This window comes from Oncorhynchus gorbuscha, linkage group LG09 (genome assembly GCF_021184085.1).
Source record: "Oncorhynchus gorbuscha isolate QuinsamMale2020 ecotype Even-year linkage group LG09, OgorEven_v1.0, whole genome shotgun sequence".
Classification (NCBI taxonomy): domain Eukaryota; kingdom Metazoa; phylum Chordata; class Actinopteri; order Salmoniformes; family Salmonidae; genus Oncorhynchus; species Oncorhynchus gorbuscha.
Genome location: NC_060181.1, coordinates 49,630,180 through 49,656,808, shown reverse-complemented (window position 1 = coordinate 49,656,808; position 26,629 = coordinate 49,630,180). Strand labels below are relative to the sequence as shown.

Sequence of the window (26,629 nt, the reverse complement as noted above, 5' to 3'; positions counted from 1 at the left end):
CGTTGTACTGTAATGAAATGAAGTGAAAATGTGATACTACCTGTGAATGCGACCGGGTTGTTGAGTTCTATACAGAAGACGTTGGCTAGCGTTGGCTAGCTGTTGGCTAGCTAGCAGAGTCACCTACGTTAAGGACGACAAATAGCTGGCTAGCTAACCTCGGTAAATTAAGATAATCACTCTAAGACTACACACTCTAAACCTAAACAACACAATTATCTTGGATACGATGATACGAAGACAGCAAAGACAGCTATGTAGCTAGCTAACACTACACTAATCAAGTCGTTCAGTTGAGTGTAATCTCCAGTGCAGCTAATCAGTGGACGTTAGCTAGCTGGCTAGTGAAGACTACGTTAGGACGGCGAAATACGATAATTACACAATTATCTTTGATACAAAGACGGCTATGTAGCTAGCTGAGAAGAAATTGCTAAGATTAGACAAATCAAACCGTTGTGCTATAATGAAATATAATGAAAAAGTTATACTACCCGCGGGAGCGAAGTGCAGATGCGACCACTCGCTCCACTCGCTCCAACCGGAAGCTATAGATTGGAATGCCCACAGTGCAAGGTGTTCTACATTGGACGGACAAAGAGACGCCTTCAAGAACGCTTAGCGGAATACAAGTATGCCATACGGGTAGGCAATGAAGACTACCCCATGGCAAGGCACTACAAGTCCCTACACCATGGCAACCCTGCCTCCCTACATGCTATGGGTATTGATCATATTCCGGCCTCTATTAGAAAAGGGGACCATCTTAAACAGTTAAACCAAAGGGAAAGTTTTTGGATTTACAAACTACGGACCACTAAATACCCTGGTTTAAATGAAGATATGGATTTCTCACCCTTCCTGTAGGTGGGTCCATGGGTCCATTTTCTGTCATCTAGTGGACATTTTGCTCAATTGCCCTCAGCTATGGTTAGACTGTTGTTGTTCATGTTTTGCTGTGTTCTAGTGTACTATGGAATATATAGCTTTTTATTCTTGACACTTTTCCCAGTCATATTTAAGGTTAGAACTACCTTTTAGTGTTCTGATACTTCTAGTTTGGAGTTGTATTTTTATGATAACATAGCTACAGTATTTCACCTTTTAATGTGTATGGTGTTGCTTACTAGGTGTGTCCAATCAATTGTGTAACAACTACGTCTTCCAATTAGGGCTAATTAGGGCTGAAAAGCTGTTAAAAAGAGGACTTTGTAGTCCTTTTTTTTTGTACTCCCTATAGCGAAGGCCATGCAGCCGAAATGTGTCGGTTTAAAAAAAAACTTTGTTTCTATTGAACATGCCATACTATTAAAGGCATTTTAATCAATTATATGAAGAGTGCCTTGGTCCTCCTTTGTTTTTGATGACCAATTTACCCCTTTTACCAAAGAGCACCTTCTATCTACCATAATTTACTATTGTGTACCTTAGTAGCGCTTCCCTTCCTCCTCTTTCTACTAACAATGTCTTGACTTGTCTAGACTTTGGAGATGACACAGGTGTAAGCATGTGAGTTGCCTGTCTCGTAACACATTTGTGCGGGTGCGGCTGAGTCTGTGTCCTGAGAAAGTGAAGGTGACTGTGAGGCCCTAGGTGTTGACTGCTGGGTCAGTGTGTCACCTAGTAACAGTACTTTTGGTGTGACTTTACTCAACAGTAACTGATCTATGTGCCTTTTCCAGATGACGTCCTCTGCCGTGTGGACAGTGTAGGACAAGACCAGCCTGAGCAATGACTGTAGCAGCAACCCACTTTGGTCCTTTGAGGTACTTCCTAGCTAAGATAGTTTCTCCAAGATTGAAAGTTCTGTCCTTTGCTCTCAGTAATTCTCCTGTGCATTCTGCAGTTTGAGTTCGTCTAAACTTGTGTGTAGCTCTCTCTTCATGATTAGGGATACAGGTAAAGCCTTGGTGGTTTTGTGTGGTGTGTTCCTGTAGGATAGCAGGAAGCTGTTCAAGCATTGGTGCAGTGTCCCTTAACTCCGAGACGCTTTTAAGGCATGTTTCATGGTCTGTACAAACCTCTCCGCTAGCCCGTTGGTAGAAGGATGATACGGTGCAGACCTGTGTTTGTATGCCATTCACCTGTAGGAACGTGGCCATTTCTTGGGACACTAGCTGCAGTCTTCTCTGCAGTAATAGACCTCATAATGGCAATGTCATGTTATGTCTTGTCCCTGTGCTTTCTCTTCTCTTCGTTTCCCCCTGCTGGTCGTATTAGGTTTCTTTCTCTCTCTCTTTCTCTCTCTCTATCGTTCCGTTCCTGCTCCCAGCTGTTCCTCATTCTCCTTAACGACCTCGTTTACTCTCTCACACCTGTCCCCTCTTTTGCCCTCTGATTAAGTCTCTATTTCTCTCTCTGTTTCTGCTTCTGTCCTTGTCGGATTCTTGTTTGCTTTTGCCTTTGTTCCGTCCTGTCGTTATCTGCCTCTTCTTCAGATGCTGCGTGTGAGCAGGTGTCTCTGTCCTCTACGGCCCGCGCCTACCCGAAGGGACCTGCAGTCTGTTGCCGCTAGCCCTGCAATTCTCCTCTACTACTAGAAGGGGGACTCTCCTGTAAAGATAGACAATTTATGTTTTCCCTGTTTGGACATCTCCTGTAAAGATTGAGGATTTATGTTTTCCCTGTTTGGACATTAAAAGACTCTGTTTCTGTTAAATCGCTTTTGGGTCCTCACTCACCTGCATAACAGGCAACCTCAAGCCATTTGCTATGAGCATCCACAACCACGAGAAACTTTCGGTCTTCAAATAGACCTGTGAAGTTGACTTGTATACGTTGCCACACCTCCTCCAGCCAATCTCACGGATAAAGAGGTGCAAGTTGACGTACGTTGTGAACCTTCAGACATGAGGAAAGTGTTTTCTCTTTCTCCTCAATGCTTCCATCCAATCCAGGCCACCAAAAGTAGGTTTGTGCAATTTCCTTAACACAAACCCTCCCACAATGACCTGAGTGTAGCTATTGCAACACTACTTTCCTCAGTGAAGGTGGAATGACAACTCTCTTCCCCCACAGCAGACAACCACACTGTGCTGACAACTCAGTTCTCCAAAAGGTTTCAGTTCTGAAGGATCTCTAGAGGCTTTAGCTTTGATAATGTCCATCACTTGATACCACCGGGTCATTTCCGGGTTGACTCTCACTTTTGTTGAAGTGACTGGTGTGTTTTCATTTTCCACTTGTCTGAAGTAGATGTCAACTTGGCGTGAATCTGGCTTGACCACAGGTATTATTATAATGTTAACTGGGAAAGTCCAGCTGATTTGCAGTGCAGTTCTGTCTTGCGGTACTTGATGTTGTAGGTGTGTGCTGACAACAACAATTCCCACCTTTGCATTCTGCTTGCAGCAAGTGACGGATTTCCAGTATGCGGTCCAAAGATTCTCGCCACAAACGATGATCTGTAAGATCACCGTGCACTTCCTCCCATACAGATAATGTTGAAATTTATGCACTCCAAAAAAGATGCCTAGGGCTTTTCGTTCTATCTGTGCTTAGTTGCTTTCTACTTTGTTCAATGTCCTCGATGCACCGAAAGGCATGATATAGGACACGACTGCTCCCACAACATATGGACTAGCATCACAAGTTAGTTGGATGGGCAATAATGGTTCAAAGTGTGTCAATACCTCAGATTTCAGTAGTTCACGAATGGTTTCTCAGTACATTTCCATGTTTTGTTATGACAAAGCATTCGAGGCAGCGGCTTCAGCTTAATTGTTAAGCTCGGGATAAAGTGTCTGTAGTATTCAGTAACCCTAGGAAAGAACGTAAATGGCTCACGTTCTAAGAAGCTGGGGCAGCCATGATTGCCTTGTGAGGGCCTGTAGCATCAATGACATGTCTGAGGTATTCAACCGAAGATTGGAAGAATGCACATTTGTCCTTACAAACTTGTAGTCCTTCAGTCTCTAAGGTTGGATTCAAATTCTGGAATAGTCCACTTCTTCCTTCCCAGTAACGAGGATGTCATCCATTTAGCATTGTACTCCTGGCAATACTCAAAATCTAGTCCATTGCCTTCTAGAAAGGTACTGGCGCACATGTGATTCCAAATGGTAGACGACAGTACCTGAAGAGTCCCTTGTCTGTCACGATGGTCAGAAGTTCCTCTGACTATTCTTCCACGTGCAGCTGCAGGTAGGCTTGACAAAGGTAGATTTAGCTGAACTCAAAAAATCCAAAAAGTTGCAGATGTGTGGTAGTGGATACTGCACAGCGGACAACACAAGGTTAACTAAACTTTAAAGTCTATACACATCATGATTCCACAATCCTTCTTAAGAACTGGTATGGTGGGTGTTGGCCATTCAACCACACTGACCGGCTCCAGTACTTTGTTCTTGACTAAAGAGTCCAAGTCAGCCTTGACTTTTGGTCTGATAGCATAAGGTATCATAAGGTGCTTTCAGAAACTTTGATTTACTGTCTGGTTTAATGCTAAGTTTCATTGTAATGTATTTCATGATCTCCATGAAATACTCCTCTGTAATGTTTCTTTAAGACGGCAGGTAGGCCTGTCTCTCCATGTGTCATTGTATGCACTAATGGCCAGTCCAGTTTGATTTTCTCCAGCCACGATGGTCCCAGTAGTGCTGGATAAGTCTCCTTTCACGACATAGAGTGGCAGCTTTTCAGTTTGTCTGTTTAACTGAACTGCGACATCAGTAATGACTCTCAAAGCGGTGATTGCCAGGTCATCATCTGATGCAGCAGGTCATCACTCTCCTTCTTTGTCAAATAGCCCTTGCACAGCCAGAAGGCCTGAAGTCATTATCCTGTTGAAAAACAAATGATAGGGGAAGGGAAAACCAGGTGGGATGGCGCATCGCTGCAGAATGTGTAGTGATGCCTCTTGCACTGAGAATGTGGTAGCCATGCTGGTTAAGTGTGCCTTGAATTCTAAATAAATCAGACAGTGTCACCAGCAAAGCACCTCCTCCATGCTTCATGGTGTGAACCACACATGCAGAGATCATCTGTTCACCTACTCTGCGTTTGGAACCAAAAATCTAAAAATTGACTCATCAGACCAAAGGACAGATTTCCACCAGTCTAATGTCCATTGCTCATGTTTCTTGGCTCAAGCAAGTCTCTTCTTCTTATTGGTGTCCTTCAGTAGTTGTTTCTTCACCGCAAATCGACCATGAAGGCCTGATTAATGCAGTCAGTCTCCTCTGAACAGTTGATGTTGAGATGTGTTTGTTACATAAACTCTGAAGCATTTATTTGGGCTGCAATCTGAGGTGCAGTTAACTCTAATGAACTTATTTGAGCTGCTCTTGCCATAATATGGACTTGGTCTTTTACTAAATAGACCTATCTTCTGTATACCACCCCTATCTTGTCACAACATAACTGATTGGCTCAAATGCATTAAGGAAAGAAATTCCACAAATTAACTTTTAATTTAAATGCATTCCAGGTGATTACCTCATGAAGCTGGGTGAGAGAATGCTAAGAGTGTACAAAGCTGTCATCAAGGCAAAGGGTGGCTACTTTGAAGAACCTCAAATATATTTAGATTTATTTAAAAAAATGCTGTTTACTGCATGATTCCATATATGTTATTTCATAGTTTTGATGTCTTCACTATTATTATACAATGTAGAAAACAGTAAACATAAAGAAAAACCCTTGAATGAGTAGGTGTGTACAAACTTTTGACTGGTACTGTAAACATTCACTCCCTAAATGATACATCATTTGCAAGTGGGAGCTCTTACAGTATAAATTACTCTTCCTCGCCATCTTGTGGCTGCTCTTAGTGGTACAGTATATCGACTTTTCCATTTCACCGGTAGTTCAAACAGAATTTGACAATGACATTATTTTGTATTAATTAGCATAATTTCAATACTGTTTACTCATTCAATTATGATGCAAAGCAATATGTAGGAGACTTATTACTGTTTCATATATTATACAGTACATATGAAAATAATCAACTATTCATAAATATGTATATACATTTTAGCTGCTCTTTTAAAATTTCACAGAGCGAAACCCACAAATTACATAAATACCGTTTTTTGGTCTTTACCATATCTAGAAAAATAAATCATATTATTCCCTGACTGAAGCCCAAACAGTGACAATAAAACCTCAGAGGTTTGGCCTTGAGATTTTAACAATAAAGATGTTTGAATTGAAATGCCTTGCATGATAAGCTTTCATACTTGATTTCTAATTTGATCTGTGGTCTTTGCAGATTTAAAGACTATAATTATTATTTTTTTTAAAGATTCAAAAAAACAATTTTATGTCAGTGAAATTCAGAAAAGGCTGCTGCATCTCCTCAGCACCATTGAATTACCTGTGTCCAACCAGGACAGATTAAATTACACTGCCATCAATCTGGAGACTGTCTCAACCCCTGCATTTTACAAAAATGTTTTCAACCCCCATTAAAAGCACCATAGTTAAATAAAGGTTACATTTAAAATAAGTCAGTTAAGAACAAATTCTTATTTACAATTGACGGCCTACCCCGGCCAAACCCGGACGATGCTGTGCCAATTGTGCCCTGCCCTATGGGACTCCCAATCACGGCCAGATGATACAGCCTGGAATTGAACCAGAGACTGTAGTAAATGCCTCTTGTGCATTAGACCGCTGCGCCACTCGGGAGACCATCTTAAAAAGTACATTATAAATTGTAAGTATTCATTTTTGTTTTTGTAAAATTACTCATTGCTAAACATTATAACCCCTCATAGAAAAATGTGGTCTGCAACATCGTCATTGGAGCTGGGCCACATCAGCAGAACTGGAATAGAAAACAAATGAATATTAGTAAATTAATAGATTATTTATGTCTGTGGACCATTGTTATGCCTCCAGACACCACTGTATGTGCTGGGCTAGCGTTATGCATTTTAATGGGCTTTATCTGAACTGGTGAGGGAAATGTCTCACCTTCCAGCGGTTCCCGCACTCGTTGCAAAGAACAAAAGTGGTCATAGGCTCATCAGCACTGTGGGTCTGCATCTACACACACACACACACACACACACACACACACACACACACACACACACACACACACACACACACACACACACACACACACACACACACACACACACACACACACACACACACACACACACACACACACACACACACAGTTAATACGAAGGCAGCTTTCATTCAACAGCACAGGCTGTCTCCACTGTGTAAAATGTAACTGGAACAGGTAGAGCGTACAATATAAAACTGTATGTAGAGCATATGTATGTTTTCAGTGCAGTGTGTATCTGTTTAAGTAAAATATAGTATATACCTTGTAATATGCAGAATATGGTATGTTTACCTGGTTGTAGGTGCAGTTCTTTTTGCTGCACTGAAACAGATCATAAATGGTACCGCTGGTTTTGGACAGCTGGTGTTCCCTAATGGCCTCCTTAGTCAGATTGTTCCTCAGCTGCTTCAGCTCATCACTAGCCATCTCCTAGACAGACAGACAGACAGACAGACAGACAGACAGACAGACAGACAGACAGACAGACAGACAGACAGACAGACAGACAGACAGACAGACAGACAGACAGACAGACAGACAGACAGACAGACAGACAGACAGACAGACAGACAGACAGACAGACAGACAGACAGACAGACAGACAGACAGACAGACAGACAGACAGACAGACAGACAGACAGACAGACAGACAGACAGACAGACAGACAGACAGACTGACTGACTGACTGACTGACTGACTGACTGACTCTCGGAGGGAAATGTGTCTACTCAAATGTTTTGGTAGGTGCTTGACTTTCTTGACTCTCTCTCATTAATACAACATCTTAGGAATATGTTAGAGGCAGGGATGGGTCATGGGTTGATATGGCAGAAGTTTACAGTACCCCTCAGCAGACATGATGGCGAAGCGTCTCAGCTCGATGCCTCCAGCCAGGACGTTCCTCCGCAGCCCAGGGTTTTTGGGGTCCTTCAGGTTGCTGATGCGGCTCCGCACCCTGGTTTTTATACTTCATATCTGTGGCTCCCATCTCCTTAAAAATATGTGCAGCGGAGGACAGTTAAGGAAGCTTTCATCACCACCTGGTTGAAATATCTATCAATCGAAGATCAAACAAATATAAAATGTGTTATATTCAAAGCCAAGAGAGCAAATGGCAGCTCCGCAAACACACTGCAAACTGAAACCAACCCAAATTGGTAAAATACAGAACCACATGCAGATTTAAAAGCATATGATCTTCAATCTCTGCTGCCATCGAGTCACAGTTTGTCCCAAATTCTTTGAAGTTATCTGAGGAGAGAAACATGGTGAGACTTGGTCTGCGGTTGTGAGGCCAGTTGGATGTACTGCCAAATTATCTAAAATGAACATTCAATTATCTGGCAACATCTCTGGTGGACATTCCTGCAGTCAGCATGCCAATTGCACGCTCCCTCAAAACTTAGACATCTGTGGTATTGTGTCGTGTGACAAAACTGCACATTTTAGAGTGGCTATCTATGCCCCCAGCACAAGGTGCACCTGTGTAATGATCATGCTGTTTAATCAGCTTCTTGATATGCCACACGTCAGGAGGAAGGATTATCTTGGCAAAGGACAAATGCTCACTTGTGTACACAATTTAAGGGAAATAAGCTTTTTGTGTGTATGGAAAAATTCTGGGATCTTTTATTTCAGCTCATGAAACATGGGACCAACACTATACATGTTGCGTTCTTATTTTTGTTTGGTATATTTTTGGAATCTTTTAATCCACTACATCCCTAAAGAAACTAAAATACTTTAAACTCCCATACATTTTCCCTGGTAGCCAAAAGCACTCGTTACATTTCGAATGCTCAGGTAGGACAGAATGATGGTCCAATTCACGCACATGGAATGCATTGTCATCCCTACTGCCTCTGATCTGGCTAACTAACTAAACACAAATACTGCATTTGTAAATGATGTCTGAGTGTTTGAGTGTGCCCCAGTCTGTCTGTAAAAAAATAAATAATCTACTAGCATTTACTTTTACTTAAGTATGACAATTGAGTACTTTTTCCACTCCTTTTCGCTTATGTTGATTTCATATTGATGTCATGTTATTTGAAATTCAATCGAATATCAATTAAAACTAGATGCTGACGGATGTACTTCGCCCACTGGATAGCTCATGGCAACATATTAAGGATATTAGCAGTAATGACCAGAGAAGTGTCAGTCATAGTAATGAATCTGAATGAGAGCCACCTGTTGGATTTGGAGTCAAGCGAATGACGTTTCACAGAAAGGCTGTGCTTGGAGTCAGTGAAGTCCTTTCTACAACAACGAGAGAGAGAGAGGAAAATATGTCACCATGCGAGACTGCTGTTCATCTGAGTGAGTGCTAGATACTGCTTTTTTTACTTTCATTTGACCATGTTACTACTACTACTCCCAACTGATCAGCAACAGCAGTGGTTACTCCCAGGTGATGTTCTCTACTGTGAGCAAGCTCCTTCAGCCTGTGAACAACTCTGCTACCTCAGCCTCCCCAGAATGGTGCAATCAATACCATTGTTTCTTCCAAAGCAAAATTGAAAATCTCAATAACACGATCCTGTCCTCTCCAGACCCTGTAGTTGATCTACACAGTCCTATGCTCCCTGGGTCAAGGTTCTCCATGTTCACCACAGTCACTGCAGCTGATGTAACCAAGTTGGTTAGAACAATGAGGCCCACCACCTGCTCACTTGACCCTATCCCCACCTCACTTGTCAAGTCCTAGTTATCTGTTCTGGAGCCTTTTTTTCACAGAAATCATTAACCACTGGATGTGTCCCTCCACAGCTCAAACTCGCCGCAGTCACACCAGTACTTAAAAAGCCTGTATCTGACCCTGATAACCTCCAGAACCTGACCAACCTGACCTTGCTGAGTAAGCTCCTCAAACATGATATGTCTAGCCAAGTCCAACAACATCTTGCCACTCACAATCTACTTGAGCACTTCCCGTCTGGTTTCAGACACAGAGACTGCCTTGGTAAGGGTCACCAATGACCTCATCATGAATGCAGACTCTGGGGGTGCCAGCATCCTCATACTGCTGGACCTCAATGCAGCATTTGACACGGTCAGCCATGCCATTCTGCTGGACCGCAAGGTGAAGCTACCGGGTCTGTCAGACACTGTCCAGGACTGGTTCAGGTCCTATCTCACTGATCCGCCAGGGGGTCCCTCAAGGCTCGGTCCTAGGGCAGCTACTGTTTTGGATCTACATGCTGCCACTGGGAAACATGGACTGGGCTTTAACTTTTATGCTGAAGACACTCAGCTGTATATCTCCACAAACACTGCCAATGCCATTGCATTCCTGGTCAGTTGCCTGCAGGACAGCAAAGTGTGGATACAGCTGAGTTTCCTGCAGTTAAACTGCAAAAAGACAGATTGGCACTCGCATCATTGACTAAATCAGCAGCTACAGCCTCAATATTGATGGTGTCAAAGTCCTCCCCTCCAGTAAGGTCCGCAATCTGGGTGTGATATTTGACAGTCAGCTCTCGTTTGAGGCACACATCAGAAGTGTTACCAAAGTTCCATTGTCCTATCTATGGACCATTGCCAGGTTACGACCTATGTAACCTACACTTTTACAGCCTTCAGCTGAGCAACTCATCCACACATTTATCTTATCCCGTCTGGACTATTGTAATACCGTGTTGGTTGACAAATATGACAAGTGCCTAAGAAGGCTACAATATGTCCAGAACTGTGCTGCATGTGTCCTCAACCACACTTCCCCCATGAGTACATCACTCCAGCTATGTTCAACCTCCACTGGCTCCCCACATGCTCACACATTGACTTTAAAATTATGGTTCACACCTACCAAGCTATCCACAACTCTGGACCCAAGTATCTGTCTGACTTCGTCGTACACTCCGTTCACTCCTACAAGTCCATCTCCCTAGAGCAGACAAAAAACTATGGGTGACAGGGCTTTCAGTTGTGCGGCTCCTAGGCTGTGGAACGCACTTAAAGTCACTGTCAGGGCTGTAGAGTCTCTGGCCTTACTTAAGGCAAAGCTAAATGACTGAGCTGTTCAGAAAAGCTTTCAATGACCAATGTTAATTATTTTCAACGGATTGGACAACACCTGTATATAGCATTGATTGTTGTCTGCTTTTATTATTATATAAAACAAATCAGTGCCTTGGGTGTGAGAAAAAAGCTTTACAAATTACAATATTTCTTGATTTAATTATTTTCCTTCAAAGTTCACTTCATACAGGTTTAAAAGTGAGGTCAATAAGTGTTTTTAGAGTGAAGCTTAGTACAGTCGTGACCAAAAGTTGAGAATGACACAAATATTAATGTTCACAAAGTCTGCTGCCTCAGTTTGTATGATGGCAATTTGCATATACTCCAGAATATTATGAAGAGTGATCAGACGAATTGCAATTTATTGCAAAGTCCCTCTTTGCCATGGAAATGAACTGAATCCCCCAAAACATTTCCACTGCATTTCAACCCTGCCATAAAAGGACCAGCTGACATAATGTCAGTGATTATCTTGTTAACACAGGTGTGAGTGTTGACGAGGACAAGGCTGGAGATCACTCTGTCATGCTGATTGAGTTCAAATAACAGACTGGAAGCTTCAAAAGGAGGGTGGTGCTGGGAATCATTATTCTTCCTCTGTCAACCATGGTTACCTGCAAGGAAACACGTGCCGTCATCATTGCGTTGCACAAAAAGGGCTTCACAGGCAAGGATATTGCTGCCAGTAAGATTGCACCTAAATATACCATTTATCTGATCATCAAGAACTTCAAGGAAAGCAGTTCAATTGTTGTGAAGAAGGCTTCAGGGTGCCCAAGATAGTTCAGCAAGCGCCAGGACCGTCTCCTAAAGTTGATTCAGCTGCGGGATCGGGGCACCACCAGTACAGAGCTTGCTCAGGAATGGCAGCAGGCAGGTGTGAGTGCATCTGCACGCACAGTGAGGCGAAGACTTTTGGAGGATGGTCTGGTGTCAAAAACGGCAGCAAAGAAGACACTTCTCTCCAGGAAAAACATCAGGGACAGACTGATATTCTGCAAAAGGTACAGGGATTGGACTGCTGAGGACTGGGGTAAAGTCATTTTCTCTGATGAATACCCTTTCCGATTGTTTGGGGCATCCGGAAAAGAAGGTTGTCCGGAGAAGACAAGAATGCGCTACCATCAGTCCGGTGTCATGCCAACAGTAAAGCATTCTGAGACCATTCATGTGTGGGTGGGGTTGCTTCTCAGCCAAGGGAGTGGGCTCACTCACAATTTTGTCTAAGAACACAGCCTCCGAGAGCAACTTCTCCCAACCATCCAAGTACAGTTTGGTGACGAACAATGCTTTTTCCAGGATGATGGAGCACCTTGCTATAAGGCAAAAGTGATAATTAAGTGGCTCGGTTAACAAAACATCGATATTTTGGGTCCATGGCCAGGAAACTCCCCAGATCTTAATCCCATTGATTTATGGTCAATCCTCAAGAGACGGGTAGACAAACAAAACTCCACAAATTCTGACAAACTCCAAGCATTGATTATGCAAGAATGGGCTGCCATCAGTCAGGATGTGGCCCAGAAGTTAATTGACAGCATGCCAGAGTGGATTGCAGAGGTCTTGAAAAAGAAGGATCAACACTGCAAATATTGACTCTTTGCATCAACTTCATGTAATTGTCAATAAAATCCTTTGACACTTATGAAATGCTTGTAATTATACTACATTCCATAGTAACATCTGACAAAAGTATCTAAAGACAATGAAGCAGCAAACTTTGTGGAAATTAGTATTTGTGTCATTCTTAAAACTTTTAGCCACGACTGTACATCCACCAATAATTGGGTACATAATATGATCCTGCTTATGCAGACCTGTCTTTCTTGCCATCCAGACTTGGCCTTTTAGCAGGTTTTGGTTTGGAATCTGACAAATCGTTTCTGAAACAGGAAACATTTGTATGTATTGCAGCCATTGCTGATTGGCAAAAAGCACACAGCATTCAGGGAGCAGGCATGCTTGATCAAACAGCTTCACCAGCAGAGGGCAGACAACATGACAAGGTGGCGAAGCACCTTGTCACACAATATTCACACATGCAGTATTTCCCTATGAAGTCCTCTGCACCAATGAAGGGGTTAACACAACTCTCTAATATCACCAAATAATACAACCACAACTCATAGAAAAGAGTCTCCCAGTCCCTGCAAAAAAACTACTTATAGTGTGCCTTTCCAAATCATGTCCAATCAATTGATTGGGATTCAACTTAAACAAGCACATAGGCCAACATGCAGTGTATAATTATGCATGCACCTGTGCACTATGGCCTGCCGACCTTTCTTCCTTGGCATCAACAGATGGTCTTTTGGGCACTTTGCTATCAGAGTATTTTCTGCAAAAGGAGAACGGTTAGCAGTGCTTTGCAACTGTGCTCATAATAATCTTCATCTAATTTAACAAAATTATATCATCATCCACATTTGGAGGATGTCATGAAAGTATTCAGACCCTTTGACTTTTTCCAAATTTTGTTTTGCTACAGCCCTATTCTAAAATGGATCAAATAAAACAATTTCCTCAGCCATCTACACAGAACACCCCATAATGGCAAATCGAAAACAAGTTTTTAGAAATGTTTGCAAAACAAAAATACCTTATTTACATAAGTATTCAGACTCTTTGCTTATGAGACTCTAAATTGAGCTCAGGTACATCCTGTTTCTATTGATCATCCTTGAGATGTTTCTACAACTTGGAGTCCACCTGTGGTAAATTCAATTGATTGGACATGATTTGGAAAGGCACACACCTGTCTATATAAGGTCCCACAGTGGACAGTGCATGTCAGAGCAAAAACCAAGCCATAAGGTTGAAGGAATTGTCCGTACAGCTCCGAGACAGGATTGTGTCGAGGCACAGATCTGGGAAAGGCTACCAAAACATTTCTGCAGCATTGAAGGTCCCTAAGAAAACAGTGGCCTCCATCATTGTTAAATGGAAGAAGTTTGGAACCACCAAGACTATTCCTAGAGCTGTCCACCCGGCCAAACTCAGCAATCGGGAGAGAAGGGCCTTGGTCAAGGGAGGTGACCAAGAACTCAATGGTCTCTCTGACAGAGCTCTAGAGTTCCTCTGTGGAGATGGGAGAACCTTCCAGAAAGACAACCATCTCTGCAGCACTCCACCATTAGGTTTTTATGGTAGAGGCCAGATGGAAGCCACTCCTCAGTAAAAAAAAGGCACATGACAGCCCACTTGGAGTTTGCCAAAAGGCACCTAAAGATTCTCAGGCCATGGGAAAACAACATTCTCTGGTCTATTGAAACCAAAATTGAACTCTTTGGCCTGAATGCCAAGCATTCTGGAGGAAATCTGGCACCATCCCTACGTTGAAGCATGGTAGTGGCAGCATCATTCTGTGGGGTTGTTTTTCAGCAGCAGGGACTGGGAGACTAGTCAGGCCCTCAGACTGGTGTTCACCTTCCAACAGGACAACGACCCATAGCACACAGCCAAGATAATGCAGGAGTGGCTTCGAGACAAGTCTCTGAATGTCCTTGAGTGGCTGGCCCAGCTAGAGCCCGGACTTGAACCCAATCAAAAATCTCTAGAGACATGAAAATAGCTGTGCAGCGACGCTCCCCATCGAACCTGACAGAGTTTGAGAGGCTCTGCAGAGAAGACTTGGAGAAACTCCCCAAATACAGGTGTGCTAAGCTTGTAGTGTCATACCCAAGAAGACTCGAGGCTGTAATCACTGCCAAAGGTGCTTCAACAAAGGGTCTGAATACTGATCTTTTTTTGTTTTTATTCTTAATAAATTAGCGATAATTCCTAAACTTGTTTTTTCTTAGTCATTATGGGGCAATGTGCTACCCAGAGAACCTAACAAAATGTGGAACAGGTCAAGGGGTCTGGATACTTTCCGAAGGCACTATATAACAGGAAGAAAACAGGAAGAAAATGACTGTACTGAAAAGGCTAAACACAATTGAGCAAACTTAACATGAATGAGGTAGTATGATTGACAGATCCCAGACCCATCCTTTCTCACATGGTCAGATGACATCACCTTCAGAGAAACGGGTTTGTAATCTGACAACTCCTCTCTGGGTAGCAAACAGCAAAGAAAGTGATGTTTGAAACTTCACAAGGAAAAGCAACAAAAATCCGTTGTGTCGGAATGAAGATAATCCATTTAGCATATCTGTCAATAGGAGCAGTTCAACAATGTCACAGAGAACAAACATTGCTAACACTCAAAAGTAACCACACAAAAAAACAACCATGCAACATCACAGTGACCTCTCCTTTTTGAGTTCCACTGACGGGCGCTTCACAGGACGGGGATGATGGAGATGGAGAGGTGCAAAAGGAGCATTGGGGTCTGGAGTCTCTTTTCTAACCACAGAAATCCATGGAGGCTCTTTTCTAAATGTAAAATATTATTTTCAATCACCACTACTATTCATCATTGCTATCGATAGTATAGTAGCACACTCATGTTTAAAGTTTTATTAGTCGTGTATAGGGGATAGACATGCACCATCCAATGAAAAGCTTACTTGCAGGCAATGGTGTAAAGTAAACTACACTATTTAAGTAGTTTTTTTGCGGTATATATATATATATATAATGTATATTTTTGACAACTTTTACTTTACTACATTCCTAAAGAAAATGATATATTTTTACTCCATACATTTTCCTTGACACCCATTTTCCGTAACCTTTCGGTTACTGGCCCAATGCTCTAACCACTAGGCTACCTGCCGCCTCAAGTAAATATAATTAAGTATATTTTAGCAATTACATTTACTTTTGATACTTAAGTATATTTAAAACCAAATAGTTTGACGTTTACTCAAGTAGTATTTTACTGGGTGACTTTCACTTGAGTCATTTTCTATTACGGTATCTTTACTTTTACAAAAGTATGACAATTCCGGACTTTTGCCATCACTGCTTGCAGGTTGCTCCTCGACAATGCAACAACTATAAGAAGTAATAAAAGATAAGAATACGAACGAACATAAAGTAAATGGCTCAGTAGAATAGAATACAAATTTTTGCATAATTATAATACAGGAAGGACAATTTATACTGTAGTCCAATATGTCTTGTGAAATAAATATAGTTTGACAGAAGAGAAGCTGACTCTGACCTCTGCTGCAGTGGGCATAGAAGGATGAGGATGAAGAGGAGGAAGTGGGGCATTAGGGTCAGGAGGAGCTTTTTTCCTAAATGAAAAGCCAACAGACGAAATCTATCTATTCTGAAAACTTTTGTCATTTAAATTTATTTTTATTTTTAATTTGACCCCTTTTTCACCTCAATTTTGTGGTATCCAAATGTTTAGTAGCTACTATCTTGTCTCATCGCTACAACTCCCGTACGGGCTCGGGAGAGACAAAGGTTGAAAGTCACGCGTCCTCCGATACACAACCCAACCAAGCCGCACTGCTTCTTAACACAGCACCATCCAAACCAGAAGCCAGCCGCACCAATGCACCTGGCAACCTTGGTTAGCGTGCACTGCACCCGGGCCACCACAGGAGTCACTGGTGCACGATGAGACAAGGATTTCCCTACCGGCCAAACCCTCCCTAACAACACTAGGCCAATTGTGCATCGCCCCACGGACCTCCCGGTCGCGGCCGGTTATGACAGAGCCTGGGCGCAAACCCAGAGTCTCTGGTGGCGCAGCTGGCACTGCAGTACAGCGCCCTTAACCACTACACCACCTGGGAGGCACTTTTGTCATTTCCTGTGTATTGCTGACAGTTTATCATCAAAAAAGGAGGAACATGTTCATTGATGCAATGATTTTGACTTTGCTGTGCTGTATAAAGTACAACCTATGACAACAAAACAAATGGTAAAACAGTGATGTCAGGGCACATTTCACTGTGTCTGATAAAACAGAGGTAGATGATGATCTATCACAAACTATGGACCATAATAGACAACTCAGTCTATTCACAAACAGCATGCCCTCTGACCTCTCCTTCTTCACCTTCACTGAGAGACATCTTGGCGGAGGGGTGGGACGAGGATGAAAAGGAGACAGAGTGTCTGAAGGATCTCTCCTGAATGGAAATTGAAATATTCCAAATGAAATCTGAGTAAAACCATGCTTTCTAGAACTAATACAACTAGCACAAATCGAATGATTAAGGAAAGCATGCATTGATCATGATCACACCATGCAGAAGTGGGTGCTGGCTAAGTCACTCTTCAAGGTCACTGCCCACTGGGCACAAACGGATTTTGTCGCAATCTTTAACTTTGAAATGGAGAAATGAATCCAACATATACATTATTAATTTGTAAACAAACTGGAATTAAAGCCAGACTAAGTCAATGGCACAAAATACACATTGATGTTCAAATGTTGATATTTGGTTGAGTTGACAATCAAACACAATTCAATATCACTTTTGCAATACAATAACTTGCATAATAACATGTCGTCAAGTTAAGAAATTATGTTGGATTCACATCTCCAACTAAAAAAAAACATTAAAGAATAGGATTAGGCCAGTGGCTCAGATTGTAACGATCGTCGTTGGAATGAGGTGAGGACCAAAGCTCAGCGTGGTATGTGTTCATGATGATATTTATTTAAACTCAGAACACTTAACAAAATAACAAAGAGAAAGAAACTAAACCGAAACAGTTCTGTAAGGTGACAAAACACACTAGACAGATAATAACCACCCACAAAACACAATAGAAACCAGGCTCCCTAAATATGGTTCTCAATCAGGGACAACGATTGACAGCTGCCTCTGATTGAGAACCATACCAGGCCAAACACAGAAATGGCAAATCATAGAAATCTAACATAGACAACCCACCCAACTCACACCCTGACCATACTAAAACAAAAGACAAAACAAAGGGACTAAGGTCAGAACAAACAAACAAAGGGACTAAGGTGACAGTACCCCCCCCCTTCCCCCCAAAGGTGCAGACCTGAACCAATAGGGGAGGGTCTGGGTGGGCGTCTGTCCTGGGTGGCGGCTCTGGCGCGGGACGTGGACCCCATTCCACCAAAGTTTTTCTCCGCCTCTTATCCGCCCCCGTGGCCTCTTAAGAACGGCGACCCTCGCTGCCAACCTCGGACTGGGGACCCTAGCCCCGGGTCCCGAATGGACGGGAGATTCCGGCAGTTCCGGAGTGAAGGGCGATTCCGGCAGCACCGGCGTGACGGACGGCCCTGGCAGCTCCTGGCTGACAGACGGGAGACTCCGGCAGCTCCTGGCTGACAGACGGGAGACTCCGGCCGCTCAGGACAGACAGACGGGAGACTCCGGCCGCTCAGGACAGATAGACGGGAGACTCCGGCCGCTCAGGACAGACAGACGGGAGACTCCGGCCGCTCAGGACAGACAGACGGGAGACTCCGGCCGCTCAGGACAGACGGGAGACTCTGACAGCGCTGGGCAGGAGGAAGACTCTGACAGCGCTGGGCAGGAGGAAGACTCTAGCAGCGCTGGACAGGCTGGAGCAACTGTAGGGAGGAGATGGAGAGACAGCCACCGAAGGGCTGGTGCGTGGAGGTGGCACCGGATAGACCGGACGGTGAAGGCGCACTGGAGGTCTCGAGCACCGAGCCTGACCAACCTTAAAAAAAGAAGATGTACCATATCAGATATATAGAGATGTATAAAATGTTTAGTTTGCATCCCAATATTACACTTTATATACATCACAGACGACTGAACTATAACAAACTCGTTTGACATAGAAACACCAGATACATTATTTTATTTGTTTATTAATTATGAAATTATGAATAATATTCCACCCATGTGGCCACTAGGTCATTTGACTGCAGGAAAGGGCTAAAATGAGTAACACATCTACGGCCACATTGAAGTTAGCCTACTGTAACTATAAATGTCTTCTTATGTAATCATGGAAAGTGTGCATGTTCAAGATAGCATGCAAAGTTTGCCGTTCTGTGGAGATCTTCACAATTGCTATAATAATCTGTGCCGAATATCTACAGCATTGAACACTTGCACTATGTAATTTTAATGTAATCTCAACTGCATTCCAGGTAATTTGGTAGTGCAATTAGAAGAAGCATGTTGATAAAACATTACGTTTAGGTATAAATACTAAATATCTGACATTGTATTCCCTTTTCAACTTTGTTGTGCTTTTAAAATGGTTGAAAGTACACTTATAACACATTTAGATGAGAACCTAACCAATAATCTGACATTGTATTTGTCATGTTTTGTCTTATATTGTCTTGTCATTTTGCTTTTCCTTCTGTTCGTTTTCCCCCTGCTGGTCTTTTTAGGTTCGTTCCCCTTTTTCTCTCTCCCTCCCTCTCTCTCTCTTCTCTCTATCGTTCCGTTCCTGCTCCCAGCTGTTCCTATTCCCCTAATCAGTCATTTAGTCTTCCACACCTGTTCCCTATCTTTTCCCCTGATTAGAGTCCCTATTTCTCCCCTTGTTTTCCGTTTCTGTCCTGTCGGATCCTTGTATATTGTTCACCGTGCTGTGTCTTTGTATCGCCCTGTCGTGTCGTGTTTCCCTCAGATGCTGCGTGGTGAGCAGGTGTCTGAGTCTGCTACGGTCAAGTGCCTTCCCGAGGCAACCTGCAGTTTATGATCGAGTCTCCAGTCTGTTCTCGTCATTACGAGTGGAATTGTTCTTTATGCTTTATTTACCGCTCCGATTTGTCTAGGAGTATTGAAGATTTACTTTACTGGATTAAAGACTCTGTTTTCGCCAAGTCGCTTTTGGGTCCTCATTCACCTGCATAACAGAAGGATCCGACCAAAGAATGGACCCAGCGACTACAGACGCTCGTAACACTGCCGTCGAGATCCAAGGAGCCATGCTCGGCAGACACGAGCAGGAATTGTCTGCTGCTCGTCATGCCGTGGAGAACCTGGCCGCTCAGGTTTCCGACCTCTCTGGACAGTTCCAGAGTCTTCGTCTCGTGCCACCTGTTACTTCCTGGTCTGCCGAGCCTCCGGAACCTAGGGTTAATAACCCACCTTGCTACTCCGGGCAGCCCACGGAGTGCCGCTCCTTTCTCACCCAGTGTGATATTGTGTTCTCTCTCCAACCCAACACATACTCTAGAGAGAGAGCTCGGGTTGCTTACGTCATTTCACTCCTTACTGGCCGGGCTCGAGAGTGGGGCACAGCTATCTGGGAGGCAAGGGCTGATTGCTCTAACAATTACCAGAACTTTAAAGAGGAGATGATTCGGGTTTTTGACCGTTCAGTTTTTGGTAGGGAGGCTTCTAGGGCCCTGGCTTCCCTATGCCAAGGTGATCGATCCATAACGGATTACTCTATTGAGTTTCGCACTCTTGCTGCCTCTAGTGACTGGAACGAGCCGGCGCTGCTCGCTCGTTTTCTGGAGGGACTCCACGCAGTGGTTAAAGATGAGATTCTCTCCCGGGAGGTTCCTTCCAGTGTGGACTCTTTGATTGCTCTCGCCATCCGCATAGAACGACGGGTAGATCTTCGTCACCAGGCTCGTGGTAGAGAGCTCGCGTCAACGGTGTTTCCCTGCTCCGCATCGCAACCATCTCCCTCCTCTGGCTCAGAGACTGAGCCCATGCAGCTGGGAGGTATTCGCATCTCGACTAAGGAGAGGGAACGGAGGATCACCAACCGCCTGTGCCTCTATTGCGGACTTGCTGGACATTTTGTCAATTCATGTCCAGTAAAAGCCAGAGCTCATCAGTAAGCGGAGGGCTACTGGTGAGCGCTACTACTCAGGTCTCTCCATCTAGATCCTGTACTACTATGTCGGTCCATCTACGCTGGACCGGTTCGGGTGCTACATGCAGTGCCTTGATAGACTCTGGGGCTGAGGGTTGTTTCATGGACGAAGCATGGGCTCGGAAACATGACATTCCTTTCAGAGAGTTAGACAAGCCTACGCCCATGTTCGCCTTAGATGGTAGTCATCTTCCCAGTATCAGATTTGAGACACTACCTTTAACCCTCACAGTATCTGGTAACCACAGTGAGACTATTTCTTTTTTGATTTTTCGTTCACCTTTTACACCTGTTGTTTTGGGTCATCCCTGGCTAGTATGTCATAATCCTTCTATTAATTGGTCTAGTAATTCTATCCTATCCTGGAACGTTTCTTGTCATGTGAAGTGTTTAATGTCTGCCATCCCTCCCGTTTCTTCTGTCCCCACTTCTCAGGAGGAACCTGGCGATTTGACAGGAGTGCCGGAGGAATATCATGATCTGCGCACGGTCTTCAGTCGGTCCCGAGCCAACTCCCTTCCTCCTCACCGGTCGTATGATTGTAGTATTGATCTCCTTCCGGGGACCACTCCTCCTCGGGGTAGACTATACTCTCTGTCGGCTCCCGAACGTAAGGCTCTCAAGGATTATTTGTCTGTGTCTCTTGACGTCGGTACCATAGTGCCTTCTTCCTCTCCGGCCAGGGCGGGGTTTTTTTTTGTTAAGAAAAGGACGGTACTCTGCGCCCCTGCGTGGATTATCGAGGGCTGAATGACATAACGGTTAAGAATCGTTATCCGCTTCCCCTTATGTCATCAGCCTTCGAGATTCTGCAGGGAGCCAGGTGCTTTACTAAGTTGGACCTTCGTAACGCTTACCATCTCGTGCGCATCAGAGAGGGGGACGAGTGGAAAACGGCGTTTAACACTCCGTTAGGGCATTTTGAGTACCGGGTTCTGCCGTTTGGTCTCGCCAATGCGCCAGCTGTTTTTCAGGCATTAGTTAATGATGTTCTGAGAGATAGGCTGAACATCTTTGTTTTTGTCTACCTTGACGATATCCTGATTTTTTCACCGTCACTCGAGATTCATGTTCAGCACGTTCGACGTGTTCTCCAGCACCTTTTAGAGAATTGTCTCTACGTGAAGGCTGAGAAGTGCTCTTTTCATGTCTCCTCCGTTACTTTTCTCGGTTCCGTTATTTCCGCTGAAGGCATTCAGATGGATTCCGCTAAGGTCCAAGCTGTCAGTGATTGGCCCGTTCCAAGGTCACGTGTCGAGTTGCAGCGCTTTCTAGGTTTCGCTAATTTCTATCGGCGTTTCATTCGTAATTTCGGTGAAGTTGCTGCCCCTCTCACAGCTCTTACTTCTGTCAAGACGTGTTTTAAGTGGTCCGGTTCCGCCCAGGGAGCTTTTGATCTTCTAAAAGAACGTTTTACGTCCGCTCCTATCCTCGTTACTCCTGACGTCACTAGACAATTCATTGTCGAGGTTGACGCTTCAGAGGTAGGCGTGGGAGCCATTCTATCCCAGCGCTTCCAGTCTGACGATAAGGTTCATCCTTGCGCTTATTTTTCTCATCGCCTGTCGCCATCTGAACGCAACTATGATGTGGGTAACCGCGAACTGCTCGCCATCCGCTTAGCCCTAGGCGAATGGCGACAGTGGTTGGAGGGGGCGACCGTTCCTTTTGTCGTTTGGACAGACCATAAGAACCTTGAGTACATCCGTTCTGCCAAACGACTTAATGCTCGTCAAGCTCGTTGGGCGTTGTTTTTCGCTCGTTTCGAGTTTGTGATTTCTTACCGTCCAGGTAGCAAGAACACCAAGCCTGATGCCTTATCCCGTCTTTTTAGTTCTTCTGTGGCTTCTACTGATCCCGAGGGGATTCTTCCTTATGGGCGTGTTGTCGGGTTGACAGTCTGGGGAATTGAAAGACAGGTTAAGCAAGCACTCACGCACACTGCGTCGCCGCGCGCTTGTCCTAGTAACCTTCTTTTCGTTCCTGTTTCCACTCGTCTGGCTGTTCTTCAGTGGACTCACTCTGCCAAGTTAGCTGGTCATCCCGGTGTTCGAGGCACTCTTGCTTCTATTCGCCAGCGCTTTTGGTGGCCGACTCAGGAGCGTGACACGCGCCGTTTCGTGGCTGCTTGTTCGGACTGCGCGCAGACTAAGTCAGGTAACTCTCCTCCTGCCGGTTGTCTCAGACCGCTCCCCATTCCTTCTCGACCATGGTCTCACATCGCCCTAGACTTCATTACCGGTCTGCCTTTGTCTGCGGGGAAGACTGTGATTCTTACGGTTGTCGATAGGTTCTCTAAGGCGGCACATTTCATTCCCCTCGCTAAACTTCCTTCCGCTAAGGAGACGGCACAAATCATCATCGAGAATGTGTTCAGAATTCATGGCCTCCCGTTAGACGCCGTTTCAGACAGAGGCCCGCAATTCACGTCACAGTTTTGGAGGGAGTTCTGTCGTTTGATTGGTGCGTCCGTCAGTCTCTCTTCCGGGTTTCATCCCCAGTCTAACGGTCAAGCAGAGAGGGCCAATCAGACGATTGGTCGCATACTACGCAGCCTTTCTTTCAGAAACCCTGCGTCTTGGGCAGAACAGCTCCCCTGGGCAGAATACGCTCACAACTCGCTTCCTTCGTCTGCTACCGGGTTATCTCCGTTTCAGAGTAGTCTGGGTTACCAGCCTCCTCTGTTCTCATCCCAGCTTGCCGAGTCCAGCGTTCCCTCCGCTCAAGCGTTTGTCCAACGTTGTGAGCGCACCTGGAGGAGGGTGAGGTCTGCACTTTGCCGTTACAGGGCACAGACTGTGAGAGCCGCCAATAAACGTAGGATTAAGAGTCCAAGGTATTGTTGCGGCCAGAGAGTGTGGCTTTCCACTCGCAACCTTCCTCTTACGACAGCTTCTCGTAAGTTGACTCCGCGGTTCATTGGTCCGTTCCGTGTCTCCCAGGTCGTCAATCCTGTCGCTGTGCGACTGCTTCTTCCGCGACATCTTTGTCGCGTCCATCCTGTCTTCCATGTCTCCTGTGTCAAGCCCTTTCTTCGCACCCCGTTCGTCTTCCCTCCCCCCTCCCGTCCTTGTCGAGAGCGCACCTATTTACAAGGTACGTAGGATCATGGACATGCGTTCTCGGGGACGGGGTCACCAATACTTAGTGGATTGGGAGGGTTACGGTCCTGAGGAGAGGAGTTGGGTTCCGTCTCGGGACGTGCTGGACCGTTCACTGATTGATGATTTCCTCCGTTGCCGCCAGGATTCCTCCTCGAGTGCGCCAGGAGGCGCTCGGTGAGTGGGGGGGTACTGTCATGTTTTGTCTTATATTGTCTTGTCATTTTGCTTTTCCTTCTGTTCGTTTTCCCCCTGCTGGTCTTTTTAGGTTCGTTCCCCTTTTTCTCTCTCCCTCCCTCTCTCTCTCTTCTCTCTATCGTTCCATTCCTGCTCCCAGCTGTTCCTATTCCCCTAATCAATCATTTAGTCTTCCACACCTGTTCCCTATCTTTTCCCCTGATTAGAGTCCCTATTTCTCCCCTTGTTTTCCGTTTCTGTCCTGTCGGATCCTTGTATATTGTTCACCGTGCTGTGTCTTTGTATCGCCCTGTCGTGTCGTGTTTCCCTCAGATGCTGCGTGGTGAGCAGGTGTCTGAGTCTGCTACGGTCAAGTGCCTTCCCGAGGCAACCTGCAGTTTATGATCGAGTCTCCAGTCTGTTCTCGTCATTACGAGTGGAATTGTTCTTTATACTTTATTTACCGCTCCGATTTGTCTAGGAGTATTGAATATTTACTTTACTGGATTAAAGACTCTGTTTTCGCCAAGTCGCTTTTGGGTCCTCATTCACCTGCATAACAGTATTCCCCTTTTCAACTTTGTGGTGCTTTTAAAATGGTTGACAGTACACTGCTAACACATTTAGATGAGAACTAAACCAATAATCTGACATTGTTTTCCCATTGGAATTTAGATATGCTTTTAGATGGTTGCACGCACAGTGATCATGCATTTATAATTCACCAAACTTCCGGCTGGCTTTTTGAGTGGGTGAATAAAGGTTGAAATCTCATTGATCAACATGTCAACCAAATATTACCCACATTTCTACGTTGAAATGACATGTTGTGCCCAGTGGTATGCTGTATGAACAAGTCAGTGAAACAACAAGGTTAGTGTGCAATCCATCTCAAGGGCTTCCAATATAAACATCTCAAACTGTAGCCTTATATCTGTACAAACCACTCATTCAGTAATGTCTTTCTTGGGTTGTTCAAAATATCTTTCCTTCTTGGGTTCTTGCACGTCTTTCATTTTTTTGTGTCATGTACAGGTACATGTCTTTCTTTTCTGGATTCTTCAGTTCTTCTAAGTGTTGTTCTTTTTTGTAGTGTTCTACAGTTCTTTCTTTTCTGGCATCTTCTATACGTTTTCCATTTTTGGATTGTTCTGCATGTCGTTCGTTTTTGAATGCCTCTGTATATCGCTCTTTTTTAAGGTCAACAGCTCTCTCGTCTTTTTTGTGTTCAACATTGTGTTTCTCTTTTCGCTGTTTGTCAGAGTATTCTTCCTTTTCAGATTCAGGATCTGAATCAGAAACATCCAGCCTCTTGTGACTATAGCAAAAAAACACAGGCCACACCAGATACCGTATCTTCCCCTTTTCTATGTTTACATTTTTGCCTTCACACGCTGGCAATGGATTGAGTATGTGTGTATGCACCTACCTGGTGTCTTTCTCTAAGGGGGACCTGACTGGGGACACTATGAATTTGTTGGAGTCAACCCCATTCTTCATCTCATTGGGCCTCTCAGTACACTGAGTACGTGCAGCATCTAGGGGGCAAAGAGGGTAAAATGTTGTCTCTACGTACTGTGTAAACTGTAAAACGCAACTCCAGACAGCTCCACATTCTAAAAGACAGTCTCCAACAATCCTACCCAGCAGTCTCTTCCAGTCCTTGATGAGGATCTTGGACAGGGAAACGACCACGTCGTCTGTGAAGTGCTTCCTGATTCCATTCACAGACATGCCGATCCTCGTTTCCTATTCAGAGGAGAGAATGTTTTGTTGCATGTGATCCTTGAAATAATGAGTTTACACATCATTTGGAGTAGGCATAACTATATAATCCATTCCCTGTTTGTGGGAAAATTGACTGCACTGTATTCCCCATGCATTTGATAATTGTTAATGTTGAACGTAGAAGTAGTCTAAAATATGAAACTTCTGCACACCTAAATAATACATAACAGGTGAGTGGGATTTTACTGTTGAAGGTCCTCTACTTGCAGAAGTTTCAGCGTCATGTTGAAGCTCTTCAGTTCATTCAGCAGGTCCAGGGCACCCTCCTATGTACACAAAGATGGAGAGGATGGTATTGGAAGTTGTAGCCAACAGGGAGAGCAACAGAATTATTTATTTTAATTACATGTGTAGTACCACGGGTGCAACTTTCACTGGGGACAGCATGCCCACCCCTCATGACCCACATTCTGGAATTGCATTTTTGTCACCCCCCAGTCATTGCATTGTGATTATAAAGAACAGAAGAGTGTGCTTTAGGACAATGCGGACGACTCAGAGTGGTCGGGTTGGCTGTTTGGTGGTTTCAACCGGCTGGATATTTATTTTACCTTTATTGAACTAGGCAAGTCAGTTAAGAACAAATTCTTATTTTCAATGACGGCCTAGGAACAGTGGGTTAACTGCCTGTTCAGGGGCAGAACGACAGACTTGCCAGCTCGGGCGTTTTGGATATAGGACCGTCCGGAGACCACAGAGCATGCGGACAGAGGCAGCTGTTATATGTGTGTGTTGTGCTTTTTTTCTAAGTTGTAAAAGCAAGTAGGGCAGAAACTGGCTACTCTTTATTTGACCGATGTAGCT

At 44.3% G+C, this 26,629-nt stretch overlaps 1 protein-coding gene across 1 annotated transcript; it reads right to left on the bottom strand.

Moving 5' to 3' along the window:
• Positions 1-6,763: 6,763 nt before the first annotated feature.
• On the bottom strand, positions 6,764-26,212 carry LOC124044398 (transcription elongation factor A protein 3-like). The gene is given in 11 exon segments (XM_046364048.1): positions 6,764-6,772; positions 6,922-6,993; positions 7,319-7,458; positions 7,877-7,985; positions 7,987-8,030; positions 8,223-8,279; positions 25,168-25,355; positions 25,467-25,575; positions 25,681-25,786; positions 26,029-26,091; positions 26,183-26,212. Coding segments are annotated over 11 exon segments (927 nt in total).
• Between the last annotated feature and the right edge of the window lie 417 nt (positions 26,213-26,629).